The sequence below is a fragment of the Mustela putorius genome, unplaced genomic scaffold (genome assembly GCF_011764305.1).
Source record: "Mustela putorius furo isolate JIRA1106 unplaced genomic scaffold, ASM1176430v1.1 tig00003853_pilon_pilon_pilon, whole genome shotgun sequence".
NCBI lineage: Eukaryota > Metazoa > Chordata > Mammalia > Carnivora > Mustelidae > Mustela > Mustela putorius.
In genome coordinates this window covers 55,045,406-55,070,225 of record NW_025422005.1, presented here as the reverse complement: position 1 = coordinate 55,070,225, position 24,820 = coordinate 55,045,406, and the positions used below count along the sequence as shown (strand labels likewise).

The 24,820-nt window shown below is 41.7% G+C and overlaps 1 protein-coding gene and 1 long non-coding RNA gene across 5 annotated transcripts in view; one reads left to right on the top strand and one right to left on the bottom strand.

Moving 5' to 3' along the window:
• Window positions 1-380: 380 nt before the first annotated feature.
• Window positions 381-24,820, bottom strand: part of IL12RB2 (interleukin 12 receptor subunit beta 2) — an 83,455-nt gene continuing 59,015 nt past the window's right edge. For all 4 annotated transcript variants that reach the window (XM_004762973.3, XM_045064707.1, XM_004762974.3 and 1 more), the window contains 7 exons: window positions 22,845-23,045; window positions 18,071-18,169; window positions 17,822-17,980; window positions 13,123-13,260; window positions 10,057-10,147; window positions 7,118-7,217; window positions 381-2,095 (listed from right to left, as the gene is read on the bottom strand). In XM_004762973.3, coding sequence (XP_004763030.1) covers window positions 1,553-2,095; window positions 7,118-7,217; window positions 10,057-10,147; window positions 13,123-13,260; window positions 17,822-17,980; window positions 18,071-18,169; window positions 22,845-23,045 — 1,331 coding nt within the window. In that variant the 3' untranslated portion in view covers window positions 381-1,552. The remainder of the gene's footprint in view (window positions 2,096-7,117; window positions 7,218-10,056; window positions 10,148-13,122; window positions 13,261-17,821; window positions 17,981-18,070; window positions 18,170-22,844; window positions 23,046-24,820) is intronic.
• Window positions 2,094-5,318, top strand: LOC123387347. The gene is made up of 2 exons (XR_006601783.1): window positions 2,094-3,556; window positions 4,757-5,318. It is a non-coding gene; the product is annotated as an uncharacterized LOC123387347 (long non-coding RNA).

Below are 24,820 nucleotides of genomic sequence, written 5' to 3'. Positions count from 1 at the left end.
AGTGCCCATGTTTGGGGTGGTGTCAGGGTAAGGAGTAGGCTCCAGGGCTTGGCAGGAATTTAAGAAAAAGGTTCTTGGACTTTTATTCCTATTTGGGAAGGGCACTAAGCATTTTGAAAGACTTCTCTACCAGCTTTGCAGAGGGGCCTATAGTGAAGGGACAGAGGCATGATGGAATAAGGGAGGGGGACAAATCAGGGCCACAGTTTTAAATGAGTAAAACATATGTTCCAAGTTCATGCTGAGAAAAAAGTATCTTATAGGCTCAACTTGAAGTCCAGCTCCGTCTTCCTGAGGAAGGAAAAATAGGATGACTTGGGGCGAAAGGGATGACACAAGTGTAACCTTAGTGATTTGGGTCTTAGACCCTGAGACAGCCCTGATCCTGAAGGCAACAGCTGCTGCAGCAGAAGGAAGAGGAAACAAGGTGTCAGCCTTTGGCCCACTACTTTCCAAGACACTGGATTTCAGAGAGGGAAAGCTGTTAGCCCAGGGTCTTCATGGAAGGTTTATGGTAACTTTCCACCATAAAGCTGCTCTTGATTCACTGAAAGAGGGTGATGATGAAACAATAGGAAAAAGGTACATTTGTGTAGGCTTTCATAAGGACAGTCACGACCATCTTGGGGGGACTTTTATGTCCTTATCTGTAAAACAGGGTTGATCTGTTTTGAAAACTCCCTATAATGCTTACTGGTGTATCCGTCATTTTGATCTGTGCCCTCCAGTACAGTAGCCACTAGCCATGTGTAACTAATAACAGTCAAAATCTGCTTACTCCCTCAGTTCTACTACACAAATTCCAAAGTGGCCAATAGCCAATGTGGTTCATATCTACTGCGTTGAACAGTGAAGATATATAAACATTTCTACCTTAGGCCTATTGGATACTACTGACCTAGGTGTATGACCTGCTATGGAGTAGCTGCTTTATAAACTGTTGAGTGAACAGTCCCCTGCACTGTTAGTGATTGCTAGTAAGAGGCTTGGTTTGAACTCTACCCTTTCCCTTTCCCGACAAACAGAGCCAAGAAGTTGTAGGAAACCAGATTGGAGTCTAGGTGCACACAGTGTACAAGTGACCATTGGACAACATGGGTTTGAATTGTGCGGGTCTATTTAGGTGGATTTTCTTCAGTGAATATAGTATAGTACTATGAATATATTTTTCATATGACTTTTGTAACATCTTCTCTAGCTTTATTGTAGAATATAGTATATAATACATACACAAAATAGGTTATCAATAAGAGTGGTCATCAGGCCAACAGTTATCTTTCTGGGGAGTCAAAAAAATATGCTGGTTTAAGCTTGTGCCCTTAACCCTCACATTGTTCAAGGATTACCCATAATCCCAAGGCCCTCTAGAGAAGGCAAGATGTGTATCTGGGTTAAGGCCCATTCTCAGTTCCCAAGATTGATCCTGAGCTGCTTGTCTGCCCTCTAGTTGCAAACCTGATGGTAGCACCTTAGAGGTGTTGGCCACTGGAGTAGAAGTCTGGGGAGGTGGGACACATTCAGGGTTGGGGACACATTGTCCAAACTTCACCACTTACAGCATGAGGGAGTTGCATCCCATCTTTAACCGATCCAGAGTCAGCTTCTTGTCACAAGAGAAGGTGAGTGGGTGAAGGGAACTTGAAGGGAAAATGGAAAGAGAGATGTGTTGAGGTTCTAGTTCTTCCATAGGGTCAGTTATAGGAACCTCACATGAAGGGAGATACTCTATATTGGAAGGTAAGTATCCCTCATGGGTGGGAAGGTAGTCCACTGGGAGAACTGTCAAGGGGCTCGCTAGGTGTCCTGGCTTTGAGTCAGAGCCCCTGCTCCCCAGCATCTTGTACAGATCCACGAGTTGTGCTGTCTCTGCTATGAGAGCTTTTGAAGGTGGTAGGCTTGAAGCACTGTACTGTGTGTCTTCCTCAGAGGTATAGTGACCTTGGACTCCTTGCCCCTTGTCTGGCCAGCTGGGGTGATAGGGATGTCTGAAGAGTGGGGTTACTTGATGAAGGACTTCAGTGATGATCAGGGTTTCAGGTTCCTCAGGATTGGGCAGGTCTGTCAGGAGTCTGCCCGAGGGCCGCTGCTGCTTCTCCTGAGAAAGGGGAGGGAGAGACTGATACAGCTATGTTATGTAAGTAGCCCTTGGCAACCGACTTTTCCAAAGTTATGAAAGGCCTCACAGCCTGCACTGCCTAGTTGGCTCAAGGTGGGACCCTTGACTTTGTGACAGGAGTGAAGCAGTTAACATCGTCAGGGAGCAAGATGAGAGCCATGGCTCTTTAACACCCCCCCAGCCAGTGAGTAACTTACTATGCAGCTCAACCCTCAACCAGACTCTTTCTGATGAGTCCAACTGTACTAGCTGTTTCTCTAGGATAGAGGGCATAGTAGGTGCAAAGCCAAGGCTGGGCTTGCTCCTGTCTGGGGGAGGAGCCAGAAGACTTTCAAAAAGTCACACTGGAGCTGAATCTTGAGAAAGTTAACTTTTCAAGTAGGGATGTAATGGGCCAAGAGGACTGGTCTGTTCTGGAATCTGCTAGTTCTTTTGCCAGGCAAACAGGCTTTGGAAATTTGAGGTCACATGATGAAGAGTTTTTTGTTTTTGTTTTTTTTTTTTAAGGGATGCTAATGACTTCAGGCTTTGCTGAAAGGTTCAGGGTAAACTGGAATCTGGATTTCCTTGGAAATTTCCCCCTATGGCTGATTTTGTTTGCTACTTCTCTGCCTTCTCTTTGTCAGTATCACATCAGTTACTGACTCTTGAATATCCTAATTCTTTCCTTTCCCAATTTACTGCAGATTCCAGTGTCCAAGTGCAAGCACTTTGTTAACATTTCTCTTTCCATGCTTTAGTGGACTCTACCTGCCCCTCAAAACTATCTTTCCCACTGACTGCTTGATCTTTCTAAAGCAGACTTCCAAAGCCTTCATCAACTCAGACTTAATCTGCAGTGAAGCTTTTAGCCTTTAGTTTGTCAGGTGCCTGCACTTTCCTCTCCCTCCCCATGTCTACATTCAGAAACTAAGGCACACCATCCTGTTTGTTTTTTTTTTAAACACATTTTTTGCAGTGCCACTACCACACTGGTGCTTCCACTGCTAGCCTCCACCCTACTTTAGTTTGCTGCACCATTTCTTGCTTGATGCCCTTACTCTCTCATGAAGACCCTCCTGATTGTTTCTGCCACTGGACTCCCAACAACAGCAAGGAAACCATCAGGTTCTTGACACATGGTATTTTATACGATTGCTCTTTTTTTTTTTTTTTTTGCATGCCCATATACCATCTATAAACAAGGATCATTCATGCCTTAAGAGGAGTAGAATGACAAAAAAATAGCCTTGGTACAGTGGTACTCTACAGGATGGGCAAATTCCTTCAACTCTGACCTTTGGTTCCCTTATCTGTCAAATGCCAAGTTGTGTAAGAGTGTTTAGGTCTGGATTGGCCTCTGATGTCCCCTTCTTTCCTTGAGCGTGGCAAGCATCCAACAAGTGAATGATGGTGCTGCCTCAGGACACACTTCCACAAAGGACACTGACAAGCTAGAGGGTAAGTGTGTGTTTCTTTCTTGGGAGTGTGCTTTTTTCTGATCATCACCCAAATTGGCTGTGGCAGAATGGTCTGGCTTGGTAGATGGCCTTCAGCTCTGGGAAGCAGAGCTAAAAAAAGCACTGTAACCCAGATGTGGGAGAGACTATACAGAATGCAGAAATGGTTTGTTTCTTTTGTAAGGTGAGGCATTTGCTATGCCTTCTTGAAAGCTTTGACAATATTGATAGGGCTTGCTCCTCAGAGCTTGTACAAAGCAGGCCCTCCGGCTAACCAGGCCTGGGGCGAGGCCTCTGGGACCACTATTAGCTCAGGTACCTTATGGACACTGTTTAGTTTCTACAAGTTCAAAATGGAGAACATCCCTGCGATACTCTTTATGGTTTGGCTTTTTCTCTAGAGCTTGGAGACATGTTACATTTTAGCCACATCTTAAAAAGTGGTAAGGGGGAATCTAAGGCCTGGGAACTCAAAGAGTTCTGAGAATTTTGTTAGAGGTGAAAGACATAATACTGTGTTTCTAATGTTTGCCTCAGCCTATTGCCAGGAGAACAGTTTAGGTCTTTAAAAACAGTCCACCTACTTTAGAGGTCAAGTGACATGGAGTTCTGAGGCTACTACCTCAAGGCCATCATAACAGATGCCATGTTTAAGCAAAATCTTATTTTTTAATTTACCAGTTATTTTTTCAAAAGATACATATCACATAGTTTTATAAAAAAAAATTTAAAGATTTTAAAGTCTGAAGAGACTTCATAATGAAAATTAAGTGACGCTCTTACCTCCAACCTGCTACCCAAAGGCAACCAATACTAGTTTCAGATGCAGGCTTCCAGAAATATCCTGTACACATGCTGCAGTTGTGTATGTGTATAAAACCTCCCTCCTTTTTATACAAATGAGAACCCATTTTAGACAACTGTTACAAACTTTTTTTTCCACCTTCAAATATCTTAGGGATTTTTAGACATGTAGATCTCTCTCTTTTTTTTTAGTAGTTGCTTAAATACTTTTGTATGGATGTACCCACATTTAATCTGCTCCCCTGGTGGCAGGCTATATTATGCCCAACTTTTTGGCTTCTGTTTACAGTGCTACAATGAACAATATATAAACTATACAACCTTGGACACATGGATGGCAATTTCTATGAGCTTTTCTCTGTGCTACTGTCTCTAACCCTTTGTGTGTCTTTCCCAGCATTTCTTCTAGGTTTTTACAGTCTTCATGGGCCCTACACACCTCTGTTTCTCCTCATGCCCAAACAGAGGCAAAGAGAGACCATGACGCCAAAGCTGTAATTTTGGGAGCCAGGTGTCCGGGACTGACCCAGAGATGCTTCCCACCATGCTATTTCAGGCTCTTAGGATGTAGGACTGTGGAATCTCAGCAATGGAAGAGAGAGATCTTAAAGCTCAGCTGATGGAGCTTCTACTTGGATCCTCTCTGACACCGACAATGGCATCCTTATTGAATGCATGCCCATAGGTCACCACAAGACTGCCACCAAGTGAGAGCCCAGTACGTGAACACCTGTTCAGTTAGTCTGTTCAGCTCAGAAGTATTGACTCCTAGAAACCCTATGCACCCTATGCTTAAAGGAGATCTTTTAGAGTATGTAATATAATGGCAGGTAGCACATCCTACTTGTATATGAATCCAGGATCCACCATTTACTAGCCAACTAGTGTTGGGCAAGTTACTTAGTCTTCTGTGCCTCAATTTTCTCATCTGAGAAGTGAGGATAAAAATAATACAACCTTAAAAAAAAAAACAAACTATAAAGCTGTTGTATGGATTAGATTTTAATGCGTGAAAGAGGTTTTTAAAGTACCTGGCATAGAAAAGCTATATGGCTATATATATATATGCCTTATTTTTTCATGCTTGGCTTTATTGCACTTTGCAGATACTGTGTTTTTTTGCAAAATGAAGTTTTGTGGTAACCCTGCTTCAAACAGGTCTGCTGGCATCATGTTTCTAACAGCATTTGTTCACTTTGTGTCTCTGCATCACGTTTTTATAATTCTTGGAACATTTCAAACTCATTATTATATTTGTTATGGCGATTTATGATCAGTGATTATGACTTGCAGAAAGCTCAAATGAGGATTAGTGTTTTTTAGTAATAAAGTATTTTTTAAATTAAGGTATGTATATTGTGTTTTTAGACAATGCACTGAACACTTAATAGGCTACAGTATAGGATAAATAATAACTTTTATGAGAAACCTAAAAATTCATTTGACTTTATTGCAATATTCACTTTATTGAAGTGGTTCACAATCAAAGCAATAAATCAGAGGTATGCCTGAATATATGTATATGTAAACATATGAATATATTATTTAATAATACATAATATACTGTATTATATATAATACAGTATGTATATGACATATATATATAATTAAATATATGTCTACCTATATAAAAGCTACTGTTGTTATTATTGTTCTTGCTATTGAAACTTAACAGGGACAAAATTCCTCAATAGTGAAAGATGTCAGGTGTGAGTCTTCCTGGGAAGAACCACCTTTGCCTTGCATGATCCATGTGCCTTAACGTGACATCTTCATCCTCATAACAGTTTACATGGGAGATACTGTCAATTCCTGTTTTACAGAGGATGAAACTAGGATTCAAGATCATCAGGACAGTTGCCCAAGCACAATCCACCATAATAAGTGGCAAAGGTGGGGTTTGCACCCAAACTTTATTTCAAAGGCACTAACAGCAGTGACTTCAGTTCTCATTGAGGCAGACATGGCTGAAACCTGCTCTCTCCCTGAGCAACAGCTGGTACCACTGGCTTCTGGCTTGAGGAAGGGTGTGGATGAGAGAATGCACTGTGTAACTGAGAAGAATCTTGGAGGAGAATGGTTATGAGGTGCAAGGAAGAGGGTGGGCTGCCAGGGTCCTGGGCAAGAATGCTGGCATACCGCCTTCCTCCTCTTTGCTTCCCTGAAATGCACAGTCTTGCTCCATGTTCAGATGCCTCCAACTCCTAGAACCCCCACCCAAGATGGCCATCTTGCCCACAGTGAGCTATTCTTACCTCCTTGGGCCGTGCGGCAGTGCCCTTCTCATCCTTTAGTCTCTGCTCTCCTATCTACCAGCCGAGCAACCTCTCCTTCTTTAAAACCTTTTCCTTACACAATGGAATGACTTACTGGCTTCCTGCCAACACCAAAATAGTCTGAGCTCTATTTATCTGTTCTATGCTCAGGACAGGAAATGTCACGGTAAAGCTCCAATTCTCTTGAATTTGGATGAGTCAGGCTAGTGCTCAGCAAAAGGCAAAAATACTTGCTTTTTAATTTTTTTTTGAAGTAGTTGAGGTGAGGAAGGGAACATAAGGCAGAGAGAGGAATGAAAAGCTATAGGTCTTTTAGTCTTTTCGTCATAAGCTTCGAAAATTCCTGTGCATGGGAGTGTGACTCAGTAACCTAGCACAGGGGGGTCCACCTATCCATAGGAACTAAGCACTTGGTAACTAAGAGTGGGAAGATTACATCACTGGAATCCCATCAACTCACCAGTAAGCCTTTATAACCTTACCTCCACAATGGGGTATTTCTTGGCCCAGGTGCTGTTCGCTGGGTCTGGAATTTCTTTACTACACCACTGAGGTCTGAGGGCCAAAAGGAGAACAGATACCCTATAGATAAAACAATGACATCTGGTTAAATGTGCCCACAGTGGCGTGACAGCACTGGTGCACTGATTTCATTGTAGAGGTAGTTCAGTATGGGGGTATGCAAATGAATACAATAAAGCCCTGAAGGAGAAACATGATGCATCATTCAGGGCTAGACTAGTTTTCTCTGGTCTGGGTAGATGATAGAGTCATGATGCAGCCATTTGGGGTTTGCTAAATAAACAATGAAACTTTTACTCAATGTAATGTTTAGCTGTCACTCTCCAGCCGTGCATTCATTTCACAGTGGTTAAACCCCTAATGTGTGATGAGCGCATGCCACATACTGGAGATGGAATAGCAAGCAAGAAGACATGGCTCCTATCCGTGGGGAGCTTATTATTTAGGTTAGAATGTTTATAAAGTGTTCATGATAACAGGTAAACTATTATGATAAAAGTAAACAACAACAACAACAAACCCTTAAAGAACAAAACAGGATACAAATGGCATAAGTAGTTTGAACATAACCAATTTTTAAAAAAATGCCCAGAAAAAAAAGCCAGAGAGAAATAATCCAAACTGTTAACAGTAGTTGTATTTGATAATTAGAAGAAATATGGGTCTTTTTTTTTTTCTTTCGATCATTTCTGGGTTTTTGAAAAAAAATTTTTTTTAAGATTTTATTTATTTATTTGACAGACAGAGATCACAAGCAGGCAGAGAAGCAGGCAGAGAGAGAGAGAAAGAGGAGGAAGCAGACTCCCTGTTGAGCAGAGAGCCTGATGTGGGGCTTGATCCCAGGACCCTGAGATCATGATCATGACCTCAGCCGAAGACAGGCTTAACCCACTGAGCCACCCAGGTGCCCCATTTTTAAATATATTTTAAAATGTGTTCATATTACTTTTGTGACATGGAAGGAAAACATTCCTTAAACTGTTTCTTATAAATGCATGTGACTTAAATGTTTTATTTTTTAAAATTTGAAACTAATATGAAACATTTTTGAAAAATTGGCTTTAATAAGCTTTGATGTTTAATAAGAGTAGAAAGCTTCCAGGATGTTTAGTCCTTTGAAGCAAGAGATGTATGTGCCCCTGTGACAGTTTTTCTCCAAACAAATGTGAGCAGATCATGCAGATGAGGACGGTACCCAAGGGATTGGGGGTCAATAAAAACCTGGAAGGAAACAGGATCCCTAATGATTGTGTGGAGCACAGCTGCCAACCAACCTGGATGACTCACGTCAGGACTACTCTGTGGGAGAGCAATAAACTATTTTATTAAAGCCACCGATCTGGGGATTTTTTTTTTTTTTTTTTAACAAAAAAGCCTTCACCCTAACTGATATTTCCCTGAAGAAGATGAATGTGATCCTCTTTGACTCTATTCGAATTAAACTTTTTCAAAGTCTACCTAAAGAGAACTCTGCTTTGAAGTATCTATCACACATGGGAGCTTCAATAAATGCAAAGCTTTTCAGTCAAGTTCAATGGCTAGTAGAATGACTTTGAGCTTGTATTATTTTGACCTCTTCTTACTTTATACATTTGGAAAAAACTCTGTATCGAATAACTCATTAAAAATTTCTCTTTACAAAATCATACCTGTTTAAAGAAATTGTAGAAAATAGTTAAACAGGACTACAATCACCTGTTATTCTATCCTCTGTTAGAACCACCATTAACATTTTGGTGCATATCTCTGAGATAGAGAGTATTAATCACTTCCCAATACTCGACCTTCTTCCTTAGGTAGAGGACCCTGATATACTGGGATGACAATGAGCCTAGATGTAAGATGACAGTTTTAAGTTTCCTTTACCCTACCACATTCTGGCCAGTGTGGTGTAACCAAAAGTGTCCTAACTTTTTCATGTAAAGGCTCCTGAACGGGGATGTGTGGGCGCTTTCCCTCCTTCTGCCTGTAGTTGTAGAATGCAGGCATGACGACTATAGTTCCTGCAGTCATTGGACCATGAAGTGAGCCAAGGGATGAAAGCCAAGAAAGGATAGTGGCACAGAATAACAGAAAGAGCCTAGATCCCTAATTGCTACTATACCAGTCCTCAACCTAAGTTTACATCATTAACTTGGGTGAAAAACTCAGCTAGTTTAAGTCCTATAATTGGCTTTTTATGTTACATAGAACCAAATTTAATGCTAGCTGATATATCTTGCATATAGGGTGTGTGTGTGTGTGTGTGTGTGTGTACTTTTTAAAAAGTGAAAGTATGTAATTCTTTACAACCTTTTTAACATGTAATATTGCAAATATTAACCATTTAATTTTCTTCTACCTCTTTAATGGATATAATATGCCATACAGCATTAGATACAATTTGATGTAGGAAACCAGTCCCATATCACTGGGCATTTAGGTTGTTTCAAATTGTTCTCCCTTAATGAAAAATAATTCGGTGAACATATTTGCCACTAAATATATGCATATACTTACGATACACTTGTAATACATTTCTTCTTACAAATTGCTAGGTCATAGGTATGTTTTAATTTTTTTTTAAGATTTTATTTATTGACAGCCCAAGCAGGGGAAGTGGCAAGCAGAGGGAGAAGCAGGCTTCCTACTGAGCAGGGAGCATGATATGGGGCTCGATTCCAGGACCCTGGGTTCATGACCTGAGCTGAAGGCAGATGCTTAACTGACTGAGCTACCCAGGTGCCCTAGTATCTTTCAATTTTTTTAAGTTAATATACACTGTTGTCCAACAAAGTAGAATAAATTTAATCTGCTACCAGAAATGTTTGAGAAAACCCATTTCTCTGACCCATAGTGGCAACAGCTATTGTCAATAAAAAAATAAATTTACTGAAATTTGAAAATGTAACCAACTCACTTTTGTCGGAAGTAACGCATTGAGAAAATGCCCACTATGACGACAGCAACACAAATGCTTGGTGCCACAAACACACTCCAGTTGGCTTTACCTGAAAAGTTAGCAAACCCTGTGACTTAGTTATCTGCAATGAACATGTAAAAAGACATTTTCGTGAGCCCTCTGGCACCTACCCACCTACCCACCTACTGGATAGCCAGGCTCAAGAACAAGGTCAACTTGTTTTTGTCCCTTCAGTTGGGTAAAAGGGGCCTAAGGTTCTAAGGAAGGGGCTCCAGCCCTACAAGGGCTCCTTCCTCTAACAGGGGCAGAAGGAGAAGGGGGTGTGGTATACAAAGCATTGGCTGTGAACAGGGAGGCCCGAATTCTAGTCCTGGCTTTGCCACTGACAGCTATGTGATCAGTGGACTTCAGATTCTTGATCTATAAAGGTTGAATGATGACGTCTACAGGTTGCTGTGAAGATTAGAGATGGTGCATATGAAGCACATGGCGATGTATCTGAATATAAGCAGCCCTTGAGAAATGTTATGACCTATTTCACCAAGCCATTGGAAAAGCTTAATGTTTTTTTTTTTTTTTAAGATTTTATTTATTTATTTGAAGAGAGAGATCATAAGTAGGCAGAGAGGCAGGCAGAGAGATGGGGGGGGGGGAGGCAGGCTCCCTGCTGAGCAGAGAGCCCTATGCAGGGCTTGATCCCAGAACCCTGAGACCATGACCTGAGCCGAAGGCAGAGGTTTAACCCACTGAGCCACCTAGGCACCCTAAGGGAAAGCCTTCTGTTTTAGTAGGGTCTTTGAAATTGTTCTGATTCCTTGCTATGACTATGCAGTTTGCAATGTGTTAGGATTCTTCATTAATTCATCCAGTTAATGAGTATTAATGCATTAAGCCCTCTTGGGTGCTGGGATGCACAGATCACTAGGACATTGGCTCTGCTGTCTTAAGTCATGAATCTAGTCCAGGAGACATGTGTAAACATGTAAATAAACCATGATGCCATGGGGTATACATAAAGGCATGTACAAGGCAGTGTAGCAGGATTCAGCATGGGAAATGACATCAAGGGGAGCCCAGGGTGTTCTCCCAAAGACACAATGTGAAAAGTGACAGATCTGAAGGATGGAGCCAGCAAAGCAGACAAGTTAGGGAGGCAGACTAGACACAATTAGGCAAAGGCATGGAAAGAGCAAACAGTGTGGCACTTTCCAGCAACTACAGGTAGTCTGGTCTTGCTTTCAAGTATAAGTGATGAGCGTATGGCAGAGGATGAAGCTACACAGGTGAACAGAAGCAGATCGTGCTGGGCTTGGGGAGGGAGCAGTTTGAATTCCGGTTTAAAGGGCCTTGGGGAACCACAGGAAGTGGAATGTCAGCATGGAGCAGGGTGTCTTGCAGAAAGATTCTCCTGTTCCACAGCAGGGCATGTAGATGTGGGGACCTGGGGGAGAGAGGGTGAGCAAGGAGGGATGAGAAGCCACAGCCCTGCCAGCCCCCATGAGAGGTGTGTCACGGGGGCTGACGGGGGCGGGGGGAAGTTGACGCAGGCAGCTTTGCTACTCCCACCACTCAATCAGCACGATCTGACATTTCCTTAGCATCTGCCGTCCTTCCTGGGCAGATGGGACAAGTCTGGAGTACCACAAGTAGAAAGATGCTGAGTCGTTAATCCAATTAATCCCTCACAAGTTAGCTTCCATGGGAGTACTAGGAGATGGGCTTTGTCAGCTTTCCCAGTGGAGAAGTACCTGGCATAGAACAACAAAGTCCCGAATGATCAACCTAATACCCCATGTTGCAAAGCAAGAACAGCTTGTTTCATGCTTGGAGAAGATGCAGACAGGTGCTGCCAGAGAGAACAGCACAGTTTAGCCCGCAGAGGGAAGCCCATGCTAGCTAGGTCACTTATTTATGTACTCCAATTTAACTGAAGTCACTAAAATCTAAGTTTGAACTGTAGTTCTACCATTTGCCACTTCTATGGCCACTTCTATGACTTTGGGTAATTTTCTGTACCTTCTTGGCGTTATAAAAAGGCATCCTCATTCCGTATTTCTTTATTCATTTTGAATAGAGTGCCTCCTGGTAATGTAGCCAGGTACAATCATGTAAAGCAGACACTTCATGTGGCTGTGGTCAGGATTAAATGAGTAAAAGTACGTGTTACACAGACTGAATTGTGTCCTCCCACCCCCAAAATCCTATGTTGAAGTTCTAACCTCCAGTACCTCAGAAAGTGACCGTATTTGGAAATGGGATCACTGCAGATGTAATTAGTTAAGATAAGGTCAGACTGGAGTAGGGTGGCCCTAATCCAGTATGATCAGTGTCCTTTTAAAAAAGGAAATTTGAACAAAGACACACACAAGGAGAATTCCATGTGAAGATGAAGACAACGGTCTATAAGCCAAGGAACACCAAAGACTGCCACTCAACTTGGAGGGGAGAAGCAGGGAGCTGATTCTCTCATAGCCCTCAGAAGAAACAACTCCGCCGACACCTTGAACTCAAGACTTCCACAAGTGTGAGAAAATAAATTACTATTGTTTAAGCCACTCAGTTTGTGGCCCTTTGTTACAAGAGCCCTAGCAAAATAACTACAGTATGCAAAGTACTTAACACAATGACTGCTGCATAGTAACTATCTGATATGAAGTAGCTGCTATTATTGAGATTATTCTCATTGGGCACTGGAACAGTTATTTAGTGAACAAGTACCATACTAGACCTTGAAGATAAACAGATACCAGTTCCTGCCTATTGGATTCAGAGTTTTGAATAGGGGTCAAATGTAGTGCATTATGAAGGATTATGTTGATGCATTTGGGAGGGTTTCCTGGAGGAGGAAACATTTAGACTGAGTTTTGAAAGGTAAGTAGGTACTATCTCCAAGCAAACCATGAAGTACTCCATTTAAAGGAAACAGCAAGTGCAAAGGTGTAGCAGCAAGAAGGTAACTGATAAATGAGAGAAACTCTGATCATTTCTATGCCAGACATAGTGGGAGTGTATGCCCACGTAGGGTTCCAGGGTGGACACACCATCTTTGAAGTTATTTCTTACCTTGCAGACAAAACTCCCTCTCGTTTCCTGGGGGGCTTTCCCCAGCAGCTGTCAGAGCTGTCATCCACAGGACATATGTCACTCTGGGCTGCAGGTTGTCTATTGAATGTGAATTGGGGGGTACCCTGTAGGGAATTTCTGAAAGAAGGATAAAGATAAAAGAAGAAAGACACGTATTAAAGGAAATATTTGAATGTGAGCTTTTACTTATTTTTATTGTTGTTGTTAATGCTTTATTTAATTTGAAAGAGAAAAGCACATTGCTGTTTTACAAGTACTAATTCATTAGTACTTAATACTTTGATAGGCCCTAGACACTGTCATTTGTGGCGGTCCTACTTCACAGCATACCAAAATAATTAAATATATTTTCTGTGATAAAATCTTTTGAAAGAACTTTTATCACTCTGCCTTTTTTTTTTTTTTTTTTTAAAGATTTTATTTGAAAGACTGAGCTTGTGCATGCTCAAAAGCAAGAGCCGGAAGCGGCAGAGGGAGAGGGAGAAGCACGCTCCTCTCTGAGCACGGAGGCCCAGGCAGGATTCTGTCCCCGAGGATCATGACGTGAGCCAAAAACAGACACTTAACTGACTGAGCCATCCAGGCGCCCCTATCATTCTTCTTCTGAAATTATTTAGCTGTAGTAACTCCTTTTATTTCCCATGACTATAATGTTTCCAACGTTTTTAGATATTTTTGAAAATTTGGGGGGAGGAAATTAAATACACAAATTGTTTTCAATAGAATTTTTAAGCAAGCTAAGTTTGGCAGTTAATAGACAGTTAAGTAACATTAATTTTTGTTTTCTGCTTTTTTTGGTAGATCCTGGATACTGGTCTTAATGGGTTTAATATAATGATCTGCTTTAATTTGACATAAAACCTAAAAGTGGGAGCAATGGTACTTAAATTAGATTTACTTGGTGGTTTAAGCCTAGATTATTGGTCCCTTTTGATCTCAACACTCCTACAGAGTCTCAGCAAGGAAGATGTTGTGTTTTTTGGGCAATGCACGGATGTTGTTTTTCTCCTCCTGTAGTACACAGGCAATCTTCTCCAGTGATCTGCCGGGTGTGAGTTTTAGAGTGGCTTCTCAAAAGCTGGGGATACGGGAGCAGGGTGACTAAAAGATCAAGGGCAGAACTTTGGCAGGGGTAGCCTCCTGGCTCATTCAGCAGATGTGTCTGTGCTGGTGATCAAAGTGGAAACTAGAACCCAGCACTTTGAGCCTCAACATCAGTTACCAGCTCACAAACCCCAGGGCAGGACAGACAACACTCCTGTTTGCTAAATTTATTTCAACAGTCACAAATATTTATTGAACTTGTGCTCTTGACAAGTCACCACGTATACAAAGGCACAGAATCTTCCTCAAAGTGTTCACCATCTAGTGGGGAAAACAGACCTCTTGTATTCCCACACCCGTGTTTACTATGGGTAACCAGCAAGAAGGAGTCCTATAATATCATGGTCACTTCACCCAAAGGGGGTGAGGCCTGAGCAGATCACGTAACAGCTGTGACTATCAGAGCACTCTCTATATTCAACATCCTGTTGAGAAAAAAGTACCATGTGGAAAATTGCAAGCCAACTCTAACCTGATGAAATTGTTTGCACAGACTTAACCAGTCTGATTGAACTCAAAAAATCTTTCCTTATTCCTAAGGCAGGGGATTAAAAAATTAATTTTGGAGAGACCTTCTGCTCATCTTGCCATAGCAAAGCATCAGGGAGCCTCAGAGTCAGCTGTCTAACTGCGTGAAAGCATCTCCAGCTCCGAGCGTGAAATGAGACCTCAGAACGGAAGGGAAGGGATTTGAATGGTTTGCTGGTCAAAGAATGATCAAAGAAGTTTACATACAAACACACACACACACACAGACACACGCGCACGTGCGCACGCCCACATATATTTGAAGAACTAAAATTGTAACTCTGTGGAGGGAGCAGTGAGGTGGTTGATGGAGCCAGCAGTTTGGCTAGCAAAAGAATTTGTGTTGAGTAATGGGAGAAAGAAGTCATGCCAGAAATACTGGTTCTGCTGCCTGGTCCAGACTGTGATCTCCGGCAGAGATAAAGAGGGGCATTCAATCCATAGGGGTCTGAAATTTTAGGCTCTAGTCGTGAAACGAGGAGGCACCAGTTTAGGAAGATGGGATAGTTACCAATCTTTTGAAAGGCTGCAGGTAGGAAGGTCAAGTACTATCAGACAAAACTTAGCTGCAGTTACTGGAAACTAGTTCTAACCTGACAGTCTCCACTGGTTTAACAAGTGTGGGGCAGTATTCACTCATGTGTCAGTCAACAAATACTGTTTTTACGTACACCTCCTGTATGCCTGACAGTATGGTAGGTACAGGGAGACAATGATGAGCAAACCGCCAGGGCTTCTTCCTTCAAGATGCTTTGAAACTGTTGACAAAAACAGCCAGGAAGTAACAATGCACAATGTGTGCACCGGTAGAGACATGCGTTCTTGGAACCCACGGCAGTGTTGGCATGTATCCAGTGGAGCGGCTGTGCGCCAGAATCCCCTGAGCGAGATACTAACACTGTGCAGCTGCACCCCTCCTTTCTGCTCAAGCCGACTATGTACTCCTACTGCACTCCCCAGGCTCCCTTTGTGCTGCTGCCTGGGGCGGGTAGCACCCAACGACAGAGGACAGGGCTCCTTCCTCCTTGGTGCTCCATCTTCCTCTTCCGTTTGTGATGTCTCTTGGACGTCTTTTTCCCATGTCCTCACTTGCTGCCCTCTACCACTATCCGGAAACTGTACTTGTGGGTCTGCCAATGATTGCTGGTTACCAAATAGAGTAGGGAGCTGTCAGTCCTTAATTCTAGCGGTTACATCACTTTTGTGGGCCTCTCCATCTCCCTCCGTAGACCCAGAGCTCTTGGAAGACAGGGCACAGGTCTGATTCATCACCAAGTGCTTACCGAGCAAAAGGAAAACTTATTTTAAACCGGTGTGAAGTAGAATTTTGAATCTCTACCTCCTTTCAACTTATTTTAAAATGCCCTTACATAGGGGGTGGCTGACTGGCTCAGTCCCTAGAGTGTGCCACGCTTGATCTTGGGGTCTTGAGTTGGGTGTTCAAATTACTAAATAAATAAATAAATAAATAAATAAATAAAACTTCAAATGCCCTCACATAGACTTTAGATTCATCAGATTTGTGATAGAATAAGGTAGAGATTTTCTTCAACATGTCTAAGAGTAGCTTTAAGAACCAATTGACTGTGTTGATTGTTAATAGGCATTGTGGTCTTAATTCTGCTAAAATGACAGTTGGGGGTGGGAGGAATTCTCCACATTTCAAGTGGAGAATTCCAAATGGCCCACAAAGAGGTCAATGAAGTCACCAGGTTCTGGGGTGCATTTCTGGACTGACTTATCCATATAGGCCCAGTAGGAAGCAGCTTTGTTCAGTGATAGGTTCTATTTATCAATGGTGGATTAGTTAAGTGACCGCTTGCAAGGCCTTAAAATAGAATTATATAGAGCTTTTGTTAAAAAAGAGTGATGCAAATCCATACATACTGATGTGGGCTGATATATTATTGAGAGGTAAAAAGCAAGGTATAGATCAGAATATACATGATGATCCCAAATATATGCTTTAATGTGCATTAAGGTTTTTTTTTCTGGAAGAACATGTGAAACACTGCTATAGCCTAAGAGTGGAAGAAGAGATAATTTCCATTGTATAGCTTTCTCAACTATTTGAATGCTTTTACCATGTGCAAGGGTTATTTATATAATAAAAATAAACTAGGATTAAGTGCTAGCATTAACTAGCACTCTTAATTCTAGTTTATTTTTATTATATAAATCAATATTGAAAATCAATATTGAAAAATCAATATTGATGATCTGCTAAGGTCAAGAGAAAGGACCATCCTGTCCAATCTCCCAGGTAAAAGTCCCTCTTGCAGACAGCTCTCTGGAGCCCACATCTCAGAGTGGATTTGCTGCATTCTTCCTGGACCTAACAGTTCTCACGAAGGAATAAAAATATTGCTTCTTTATGATAAATGCTCCTGAAAGAAAGCCAGCTTGCTTATGAAATAAAAAGAAGGTCAAGCCAGGAAGGAAAAAAAAAAAAAAAAAAAAACCACGACTCTGAATAAATCAAAGATTAGAACATCAAATCTGGCAAGGAACTTGGAACTGCTACATAAATGAGAGATGAAATCATCTGAGATAATGTCCCAGCCAGAATTTAATTGCTTTCGTTTTAGAGTTACAGAATAATTACAGGTCAAAAGAAGTTACTTACCCTGTATTGTATTTTACCTATTTTAAGGAGAAAATAATATGCTATGATAGTATTTGCAAATGTGAGGATTCAAAATTTCTCCCAACTCATCCCTTGCAAACCTCAAGGGTCTGCATAATAGTATTCAAGTGCTGTTACTGCTTTCTGAAATGCCATCTCGCTATATGAGCCATTCCTAAGAGGCTAGTCCATCCCTTTCACTTCTACTTGCTGGGCACTAACATAGTCAGTCACTCTGTGTGTGTGTGTGTGTGTTTATATCTTTTATTTTTCTTCATTCAATTAATTTCATGGATATTTAGTAAGCACCTACTATGTGCCACTCACAGCGCTAGTACCTGTCAGAATGCATATGCGTGATGTTACATGTCCCTGACACCTAAATGGGAAAGACACACTGCATTTGTCTCTCCCACATACCGCATACTTGAGGCTGGGAATTGGAGTCCTGTTCCTTCCAGTATATCCTGTAATGGAGGAGGCAGCCCATTTGCTCCTGGGCTGGAATTTCGTTCCACGAAATTACCATACTCCCCTTTTCCTCTGAGATGGCATTAATGTGGGGGCCACTCCGTGGTGCTGCAAAGTAGAACACAGGCGGCTTTTGTCACCCTCCAAATCCAAACTGTTGAACAAAAGCAAAATTTGGCAAAAGGTCCCAAGACTCACGTTTGTGCTTCGAGTTACCCCGGATGGAGGTGCACCCTCTCTGGTCCCCAGATATCGCACACACGCTGATTTCATAACAGTTGTAGGGTTTTATGTTCTCTGTGGGGAAAAGGGAGTTCTTATAACAGGTTTGGCATCATATGTAAGTCACTGAAGGGAGACATTTAAGTATGTGATATGGATGCATTCAAGGCATCCATTTTGCTCTCCTTCATTTGAAGATAGTTCAAGGACAGTCTGGGCTGAGGGTGAAGGGATGGCCTAAGTCACAAAATCTCAGCACCCTGTTTGCCATGTCAATGGCTTCAGGAAGCCACTGCTCCCACCACCAAGACCAAGTTCACCTCATGGTGAACAGACAGGCCAACCTGAAGTGTCTTTTCAGGGTCATCACAATCAAGGAGACAAAAGCTATTCCACTTCCAACAAAGATCTAAATATAACCACACAGACTGCTTTTGAAACAGAAGTCACTTTCTCATTCTCTCTCTTTTTTAAGATTTTATTCATTTATTTGACAGAGATCAGAAGTAGGCAGAGAGGCAGGCAGAGAGAGGGAGGGGGTAGCAGGATCCCTGCTGAGCAGAGAGCCTGATGTGGGGTTCATTCCAGGACCCTGGCATCATGACCCGAGCCGAAGGCAGAGGCTTTAACCCACTGAGCCACCCAGGCACCTTAGAAGTCACTTTCAAGAAAAAGAAAAAGAAAGAAGAACCATGGACTTCTACAAACCAATTGTTTGCTATTTATAGAGAAGTGCGGCTTGTGTTTTCCAGGACAGAACCTGGACAGGCCTTCTCACTCCAGGGATGCTTATGGAGATCTGCCCCATGTGGCTGGGACACACTGGGACAGCTCAGGGCAATGCAGCCTCTCCTGCTGCCCTCTTCCCCTGAGCTCCCCTCAGTTCCAGTCAGATTTCACTTGCTTCACAGCCTGGAGATTAGCAGGATACCTAGGAATGGTAATGCTAATTCCTCGCTTTTAAAATGCCAAACTTTGCAATTTTCTGTCGGTCATGAAGTTGGCTGGCAAGTTGCTCTTTCCTGTCAAAACTCCTTATTTCCATGAATTTCAGATTCTACTTCTTGTAAAGAAAAGGCTCTTTTTGGGGCACCTGGGTAGCTCAGTCCTTATGCGGTTCTGTGTCTGCCTTTGGCTTGGGTCTTGATCCCAAGGTCCTGGCTCCCTGCTCAGCCGGAAGCCTGCTTCTCCCTCTCCAGCTTCCCCTGCTTGTGTTCCCTCTTTTGCTGTATCTCTCTCTGTCAAATAAATAAATAAAATTCTTTAAAAGGAAAAGAAAAGGCCTTTTTCACAGATACTGTGCGTAACATAGCTTTAAATTCCCAAGGAAATTTAATGGGAAATGAGAGAGAATCCTTACTAGACAACAATAGGGTCACATGGTCAGAGTAATCACTCTCTCCCACAGTGTTTAACGTCCTGCCATGAACAGATCTGGTCCCCTCCACTGACAGTTGATCAGGGTGTAACATTTGATTTTTGAGGAAGAGGAATTTTATGTCACAAGATAATTTACTAAATAATGTGTGTTTTATATGAAAATCCATTGTCCCTTAACTACCCCAGCAAGTATCACATAAAGCTCAGATGGCAACAATACTGTCAGAAGAGACCACAAGGAGATCCAAACTCATGCCATGGTGAGTTCCCATTTGTATTCATGAACCAAGTGATACGGAGAGAAGGACACAGTCTGCTTAGTTTAGTCATCCAAAGATTCTGCGCCATGGCAGGCAGACCCAGAAGCCAAAAGGGCAACATGGAATCATATTTCATTTGGGAGAGGGGTTGGGCCTGGCTGCTGTCTCTGCTGTCTCTAACCAGCCGACCAGCCACCGTGTCATATGCAGGTGTGGGAATTCCAGAGGAGCTCATTAAGCAATTAGTATCATTGCATTTTGCCATGCAAAACGTGAGTTCAGGGCAGAGGCCTTGAGACTGCTGCACCAGAAGCTGTGGGTTTCTTGTGAACAGCCTACACTTAGTGGAGGAGGGAAGAAAGTGTGGCTCTATAACTTAGCTGATATTTCCCTTTGCATGAAGAAAAGAGTCCTAAAAAGCTTGTTCCCTGGTTTGGACTTTAGGGATTCCTGTTTTATTGGCTAGTTCTTACACAAACATGCCCTAATCATTAGCCTTCAGAGGTTCACCTCAGAAAGTCCTTAGCTTTGCTGTCTAGTGTACAACATCCACATTCCTGAGATTTTTCTTTCTTTCTATACACTGGCCCCAACTTCCAGGCTCATTTCCCACTACTCCTGTGCCTACATATATACCTCCCATCCTTGGGCAAAGGCTCTGACTCCATATTTATAAACTACCTCTTTGGTGGATTTTTTTGTCAAAAGCTATTTTCATCTATTAAGTATGGGAGAGGACAAACATTAAATGATCAATAACGAGGAGTCATCACTGAGGAAATAGAGTGGGAGCATGCAGAAGCCCAGGCATCAGGGAAGGCATTTCTAGACACCTACGGATTCTGACATATTTGTAAAAGGAGTAGCTCTGTATGGTTAGAATCATTTTTACTCACAAAAGACAGTACTGACGGTCTCTAGCTTACAACCAACCTACAGCCCAAGAGCTGGACTGTGTTCTGGCCTCCAGAATATACTCCAAAACACCAGTGCTGCCCTGGCAGCTGGGAAAAGGCTGGTGAGGATCCTAATGGCAAGGAGTCACCTTACTGACTGGAGAGTGCCATACTGAATTCATAAGTATGAATTGCTTAACTTTTTTAAGTGTTTATTTCCAGAATGTAACATCAACACTAATAGCTAAGCAAGTGTTTTCAAGCAGGGGAACAACTTTAATTAACAAAGTTATTTTACCCAGTATTATACCGATTTCATTCAAATGAGTATTTCTAAAGTGCTTAAAAATCTTTTAGTTCCCTAAATACACAAAACATTCTCTCTTATCATCTCTTTTAATGGTATTTGAGTCTTATCACAGAAATTCTAAAAGTAAGAAACTATAGGGGCCACAGGGTCTAAACTACCCCAAAGAGGTCAATCCTAATATAGTTTAAAATAAGCGTTTACAATTTTGTAGCAGTTTGGAATTCAGTAAATGCCTTTTCTATCCACTGTTTGATTTGATCTGATAGGCGTAACAGCGCTAAAGGGAAGTTGCTTCTACTGCAACAGTTCTAGGGACAGGGAACACATCGCCCTGAGGGCCAACTGATTGTCCTCTTAGAGGCTCTCACATGTAAGGCAATTTCTTTCTCAAAACTGAGCTGATATCTGGTTTATAATGTCTATGTAGAGGACTTAGTTTCATTCTCCAGAGCAACAAAGGACACATAGTCTTTCCCACATATACATCAAAGCCAGCAATAGCCATCAAACTGCCCACCCACATCTAGAATTCTTTTCTATGGGATGAATGGTTCCCACATTATTACTACTACTATTACTAGTATTATTACTATAAAGTAGGCTGTATACCCAGCATGGAGCCCGGTGCGGGGCTTGAACTCATAACCCTGAGGGCAAGACCTGAGCTGAGATGAGAGATGCTTAACCAACTGAGTCACTTAGGTGCCCCAAATGGTTTCCATATTAAAAGTTCCAGACCCCCAATAACTTGTTCATCTTCTTCTGATATTCTTTGGGTTATCTAGACAACACCATCTTTAGGTGTAGTGATTATAACTGAACACAACCCACTAGAAGTCTGAACAGCTAACCTGTACAAGAGGCTCACGGTTAAGGACTAGCTCACATATTGTTTGGTAGTGTGGTCTGTTTATTCCATTTGTCTTGTCTCCATAGGTAGGGCGTGTGTATCCCCTTGGGGAGATGTAATGATGGCCATGGTGTAATAAAAATATTGTAGAGTTTAGAGTTTGAAAACCTATGAAAATCTTAGCCCTGTCACATATTACAGTAACAGTGACAGCTAAATTATTGAGTACTTAAAATGTGTGAGGCATTGTTCACAATGTTTTCTCTCCATTAATTCAATCAGTCCTCACAATAACCCAATGAGGTAGGTATTATTATTTTCCTCATTTGACAGTAAGGAAACTGAGCCAGAGAAACATTAAGTAATTTGCCCTAGGTCACACAACCTAGTAAGTGACAGAGCCAGGGCTTAAACCCAGATAGTCTAGCTGCAGAAACAGCACTTTTTAATACACTGAGTTTATTCCTAAAAGTGACATTGACAAAGTTCTGTCTGATCATTTTAGTATCTTTTTGGGTGCTTTCTACCACTTGATAGAAACCACTGACAGATTTGGATTTGAGGACTGAGGTGCTAACTATTATATAGATAAATCTGGATTTATTATCACACACATAACATACAACAGAATTGGGAATGAAAGATCTCCTGGTTTCCTCATCTGTACAAAGGGCAGAGTTAAACACTTGCTGCGCATGATTGTTCTGAGAATTACGTAAACTCCCACGTGGAAGGTGCCTGTCACACTGAAGGGTTACTACCTAGCTCTCAGCCATGCTTGTGTGCGTCAATGAAGCATTTGTCTTATATGGCTCTGTGCCAGGCATATGAACTATCCATAAATACTAGAGGCTTTGGTCAATCAGCTGGTCTTCTACGGCTGCAGTGCTGTGTTTTAAGGTAGTGTCCTAAAGGACTCAAGGTCATCACTGTTCCTCTCATGCAACTGCCTGTAATTGAGGAAGGTTCTGGGTTCCCATCTGCACTTTCTTTAAAAAAAAAAAAGGGGGGGGGTGCTTAATAGCTTTCGAAGAGGAGGTGAACAACTAAATACCTGAAATCAGAGCCGACACGTTGAGTGGGGTACACCGCAGCCAGTTTAGAGGGGGCTGTGTGCCCCACCTGGGATGGGGCTCCCTCCATTCCACCACATACTCTTGGACAGCAGGTGCAGCTTTCCCAGGAGGCTCCCACGTCACCATAATGTTGTCCACACCTTTCGAATCTGCAGAGACCTGGCGAGGAGCCAGCAACCCTTTGGGGGAAAAAGGGGGAAGCACAAAACCAAAATCACAGGTGGATAAAGATATAAAAAACAATTCATCCAGCAAAGTGTTAGGGAAAACCAATTTCTTGTTAAGAACTTCATATTTGGGGCACCTGGGTGGCTCAGTGGGTTAAGTCTCTGCCTCCGGCTCAGGTCTTGATCTCAGGGTCCTGGGATCAAGCCCTGCATCGAGCTCTCTACTCAGCAGGGAGCCTGCTTCCCCCCACCCCTCTCTCTGCCTGCCTCTCTGCCTACTTGTGATCTCTGTCAAATAAATAGATAAAATCTTAAAAAAAAACCCAAAACCTTCAGATTTGTTTTTATTAGTGCAAGGACCCTGTGCAGGGTTATTGGTAGAATTATTTTCCCTTCATCTTCCACTTCTGTGTCCCCAGAGGTAACTGCTGTAGTGATATATGCATACTTCTAAGCTACCTCCCAGATGTTTATTTAGATATCTATGTATCCTTGAAAGTTAGTGTGACTTTGTGCTTGTGTTCTGTATTTTCATGAAACGTGCTGGGAGTAAATTTAATGCTTTTTCTTACTTTTTTCCTTCCCACTCAATATTATATTTCTGGAGTATGTCCATTCTGCTGCTATATGTAAATACAGCTCATTCCTTCCAACTGCTACTTCAAACCTCTTTCTGTCCAGTCTCCAAGTGACGATCAGGAGGTTCCTTCCAACACTCAGCTTACACAAACAAGGATGCAATGAACATTCTTTGGCATGTCCTCATGTGAGCCTATGCAAGAGTGTCTCTGGATATATCTGCACAGAGTTGCTCAATTATAGAGTAAATCCACACATTATTTCATTAAACACAGCAAGTGATCTTTAATATAGCCAGTCAATTGACACTGCAATAAAAAAGGCATGAAGATTCTTATTTCCCCACCAACAGTGGTTATTCTCCGACTTTCAAGTTTCTACCAATCTGGTACATGCAAGGGGGCATTTTACTGTGGTTTATTTTGTTTTTCTGAATTTTTATAATAAATATGTTTTCCAATTTCTTATGAAGCTGAGCTTCTCTTTATGCATGACTAGCGATCTGACTTCCCCCTCTGTAAACCCCCTGCTTATATACTTCACTCGTGTTTTTTGTTGAGTTTCCTGTCTTTTCTCTGATTTACAGCAATAGGTTTTATGTTCTAGATATCATTTGTTAGTTTCCAACACTAGAAATATACTCCAGTCTTTCAACTCTCTGATAACTTTATGATATGTTTGTTGCACATAAGTATTTACTTTATTTATTTTGATATAGGTGAATTTATCTGGCTTGTACATTTTGAGTCTTATTTACAAATTTCTTCCAACCTGGGATCATGAAGATACTGACCTACATTTTCTCTTATTGGCTTTTGGTTTTACCTTCCCCATTTAAGTTTTTAATCCAAATCTAGCTAAAAGGCTTTTTTTTTTTTTAAAAAAGGGAATAGATTTTATTATATTTTTCCATACTGTGAGTCAATATTTCCAAATGTGATGCCATCCCTAATATATACCAAGTTCCATACATTCATAGGTTTGTGTCTGCAGTCAACTTCTTTCCCAGAACACACTGTTCACATTACTAGGCATTGTGATGTCTGATTATCTTGTTGATAAAGTCCTTCCCTCATTTTGCCCTTCATTTTTCAAAGTGGTCCTGGATATTTATGACACTTTCTTCTTCCTTTTAGCCTTTAGAATTAGTGTATCAGAGTCCTCAGAAATTTCAGCTTGTACTTTTTATTGGAATTAAGTTAAATTGT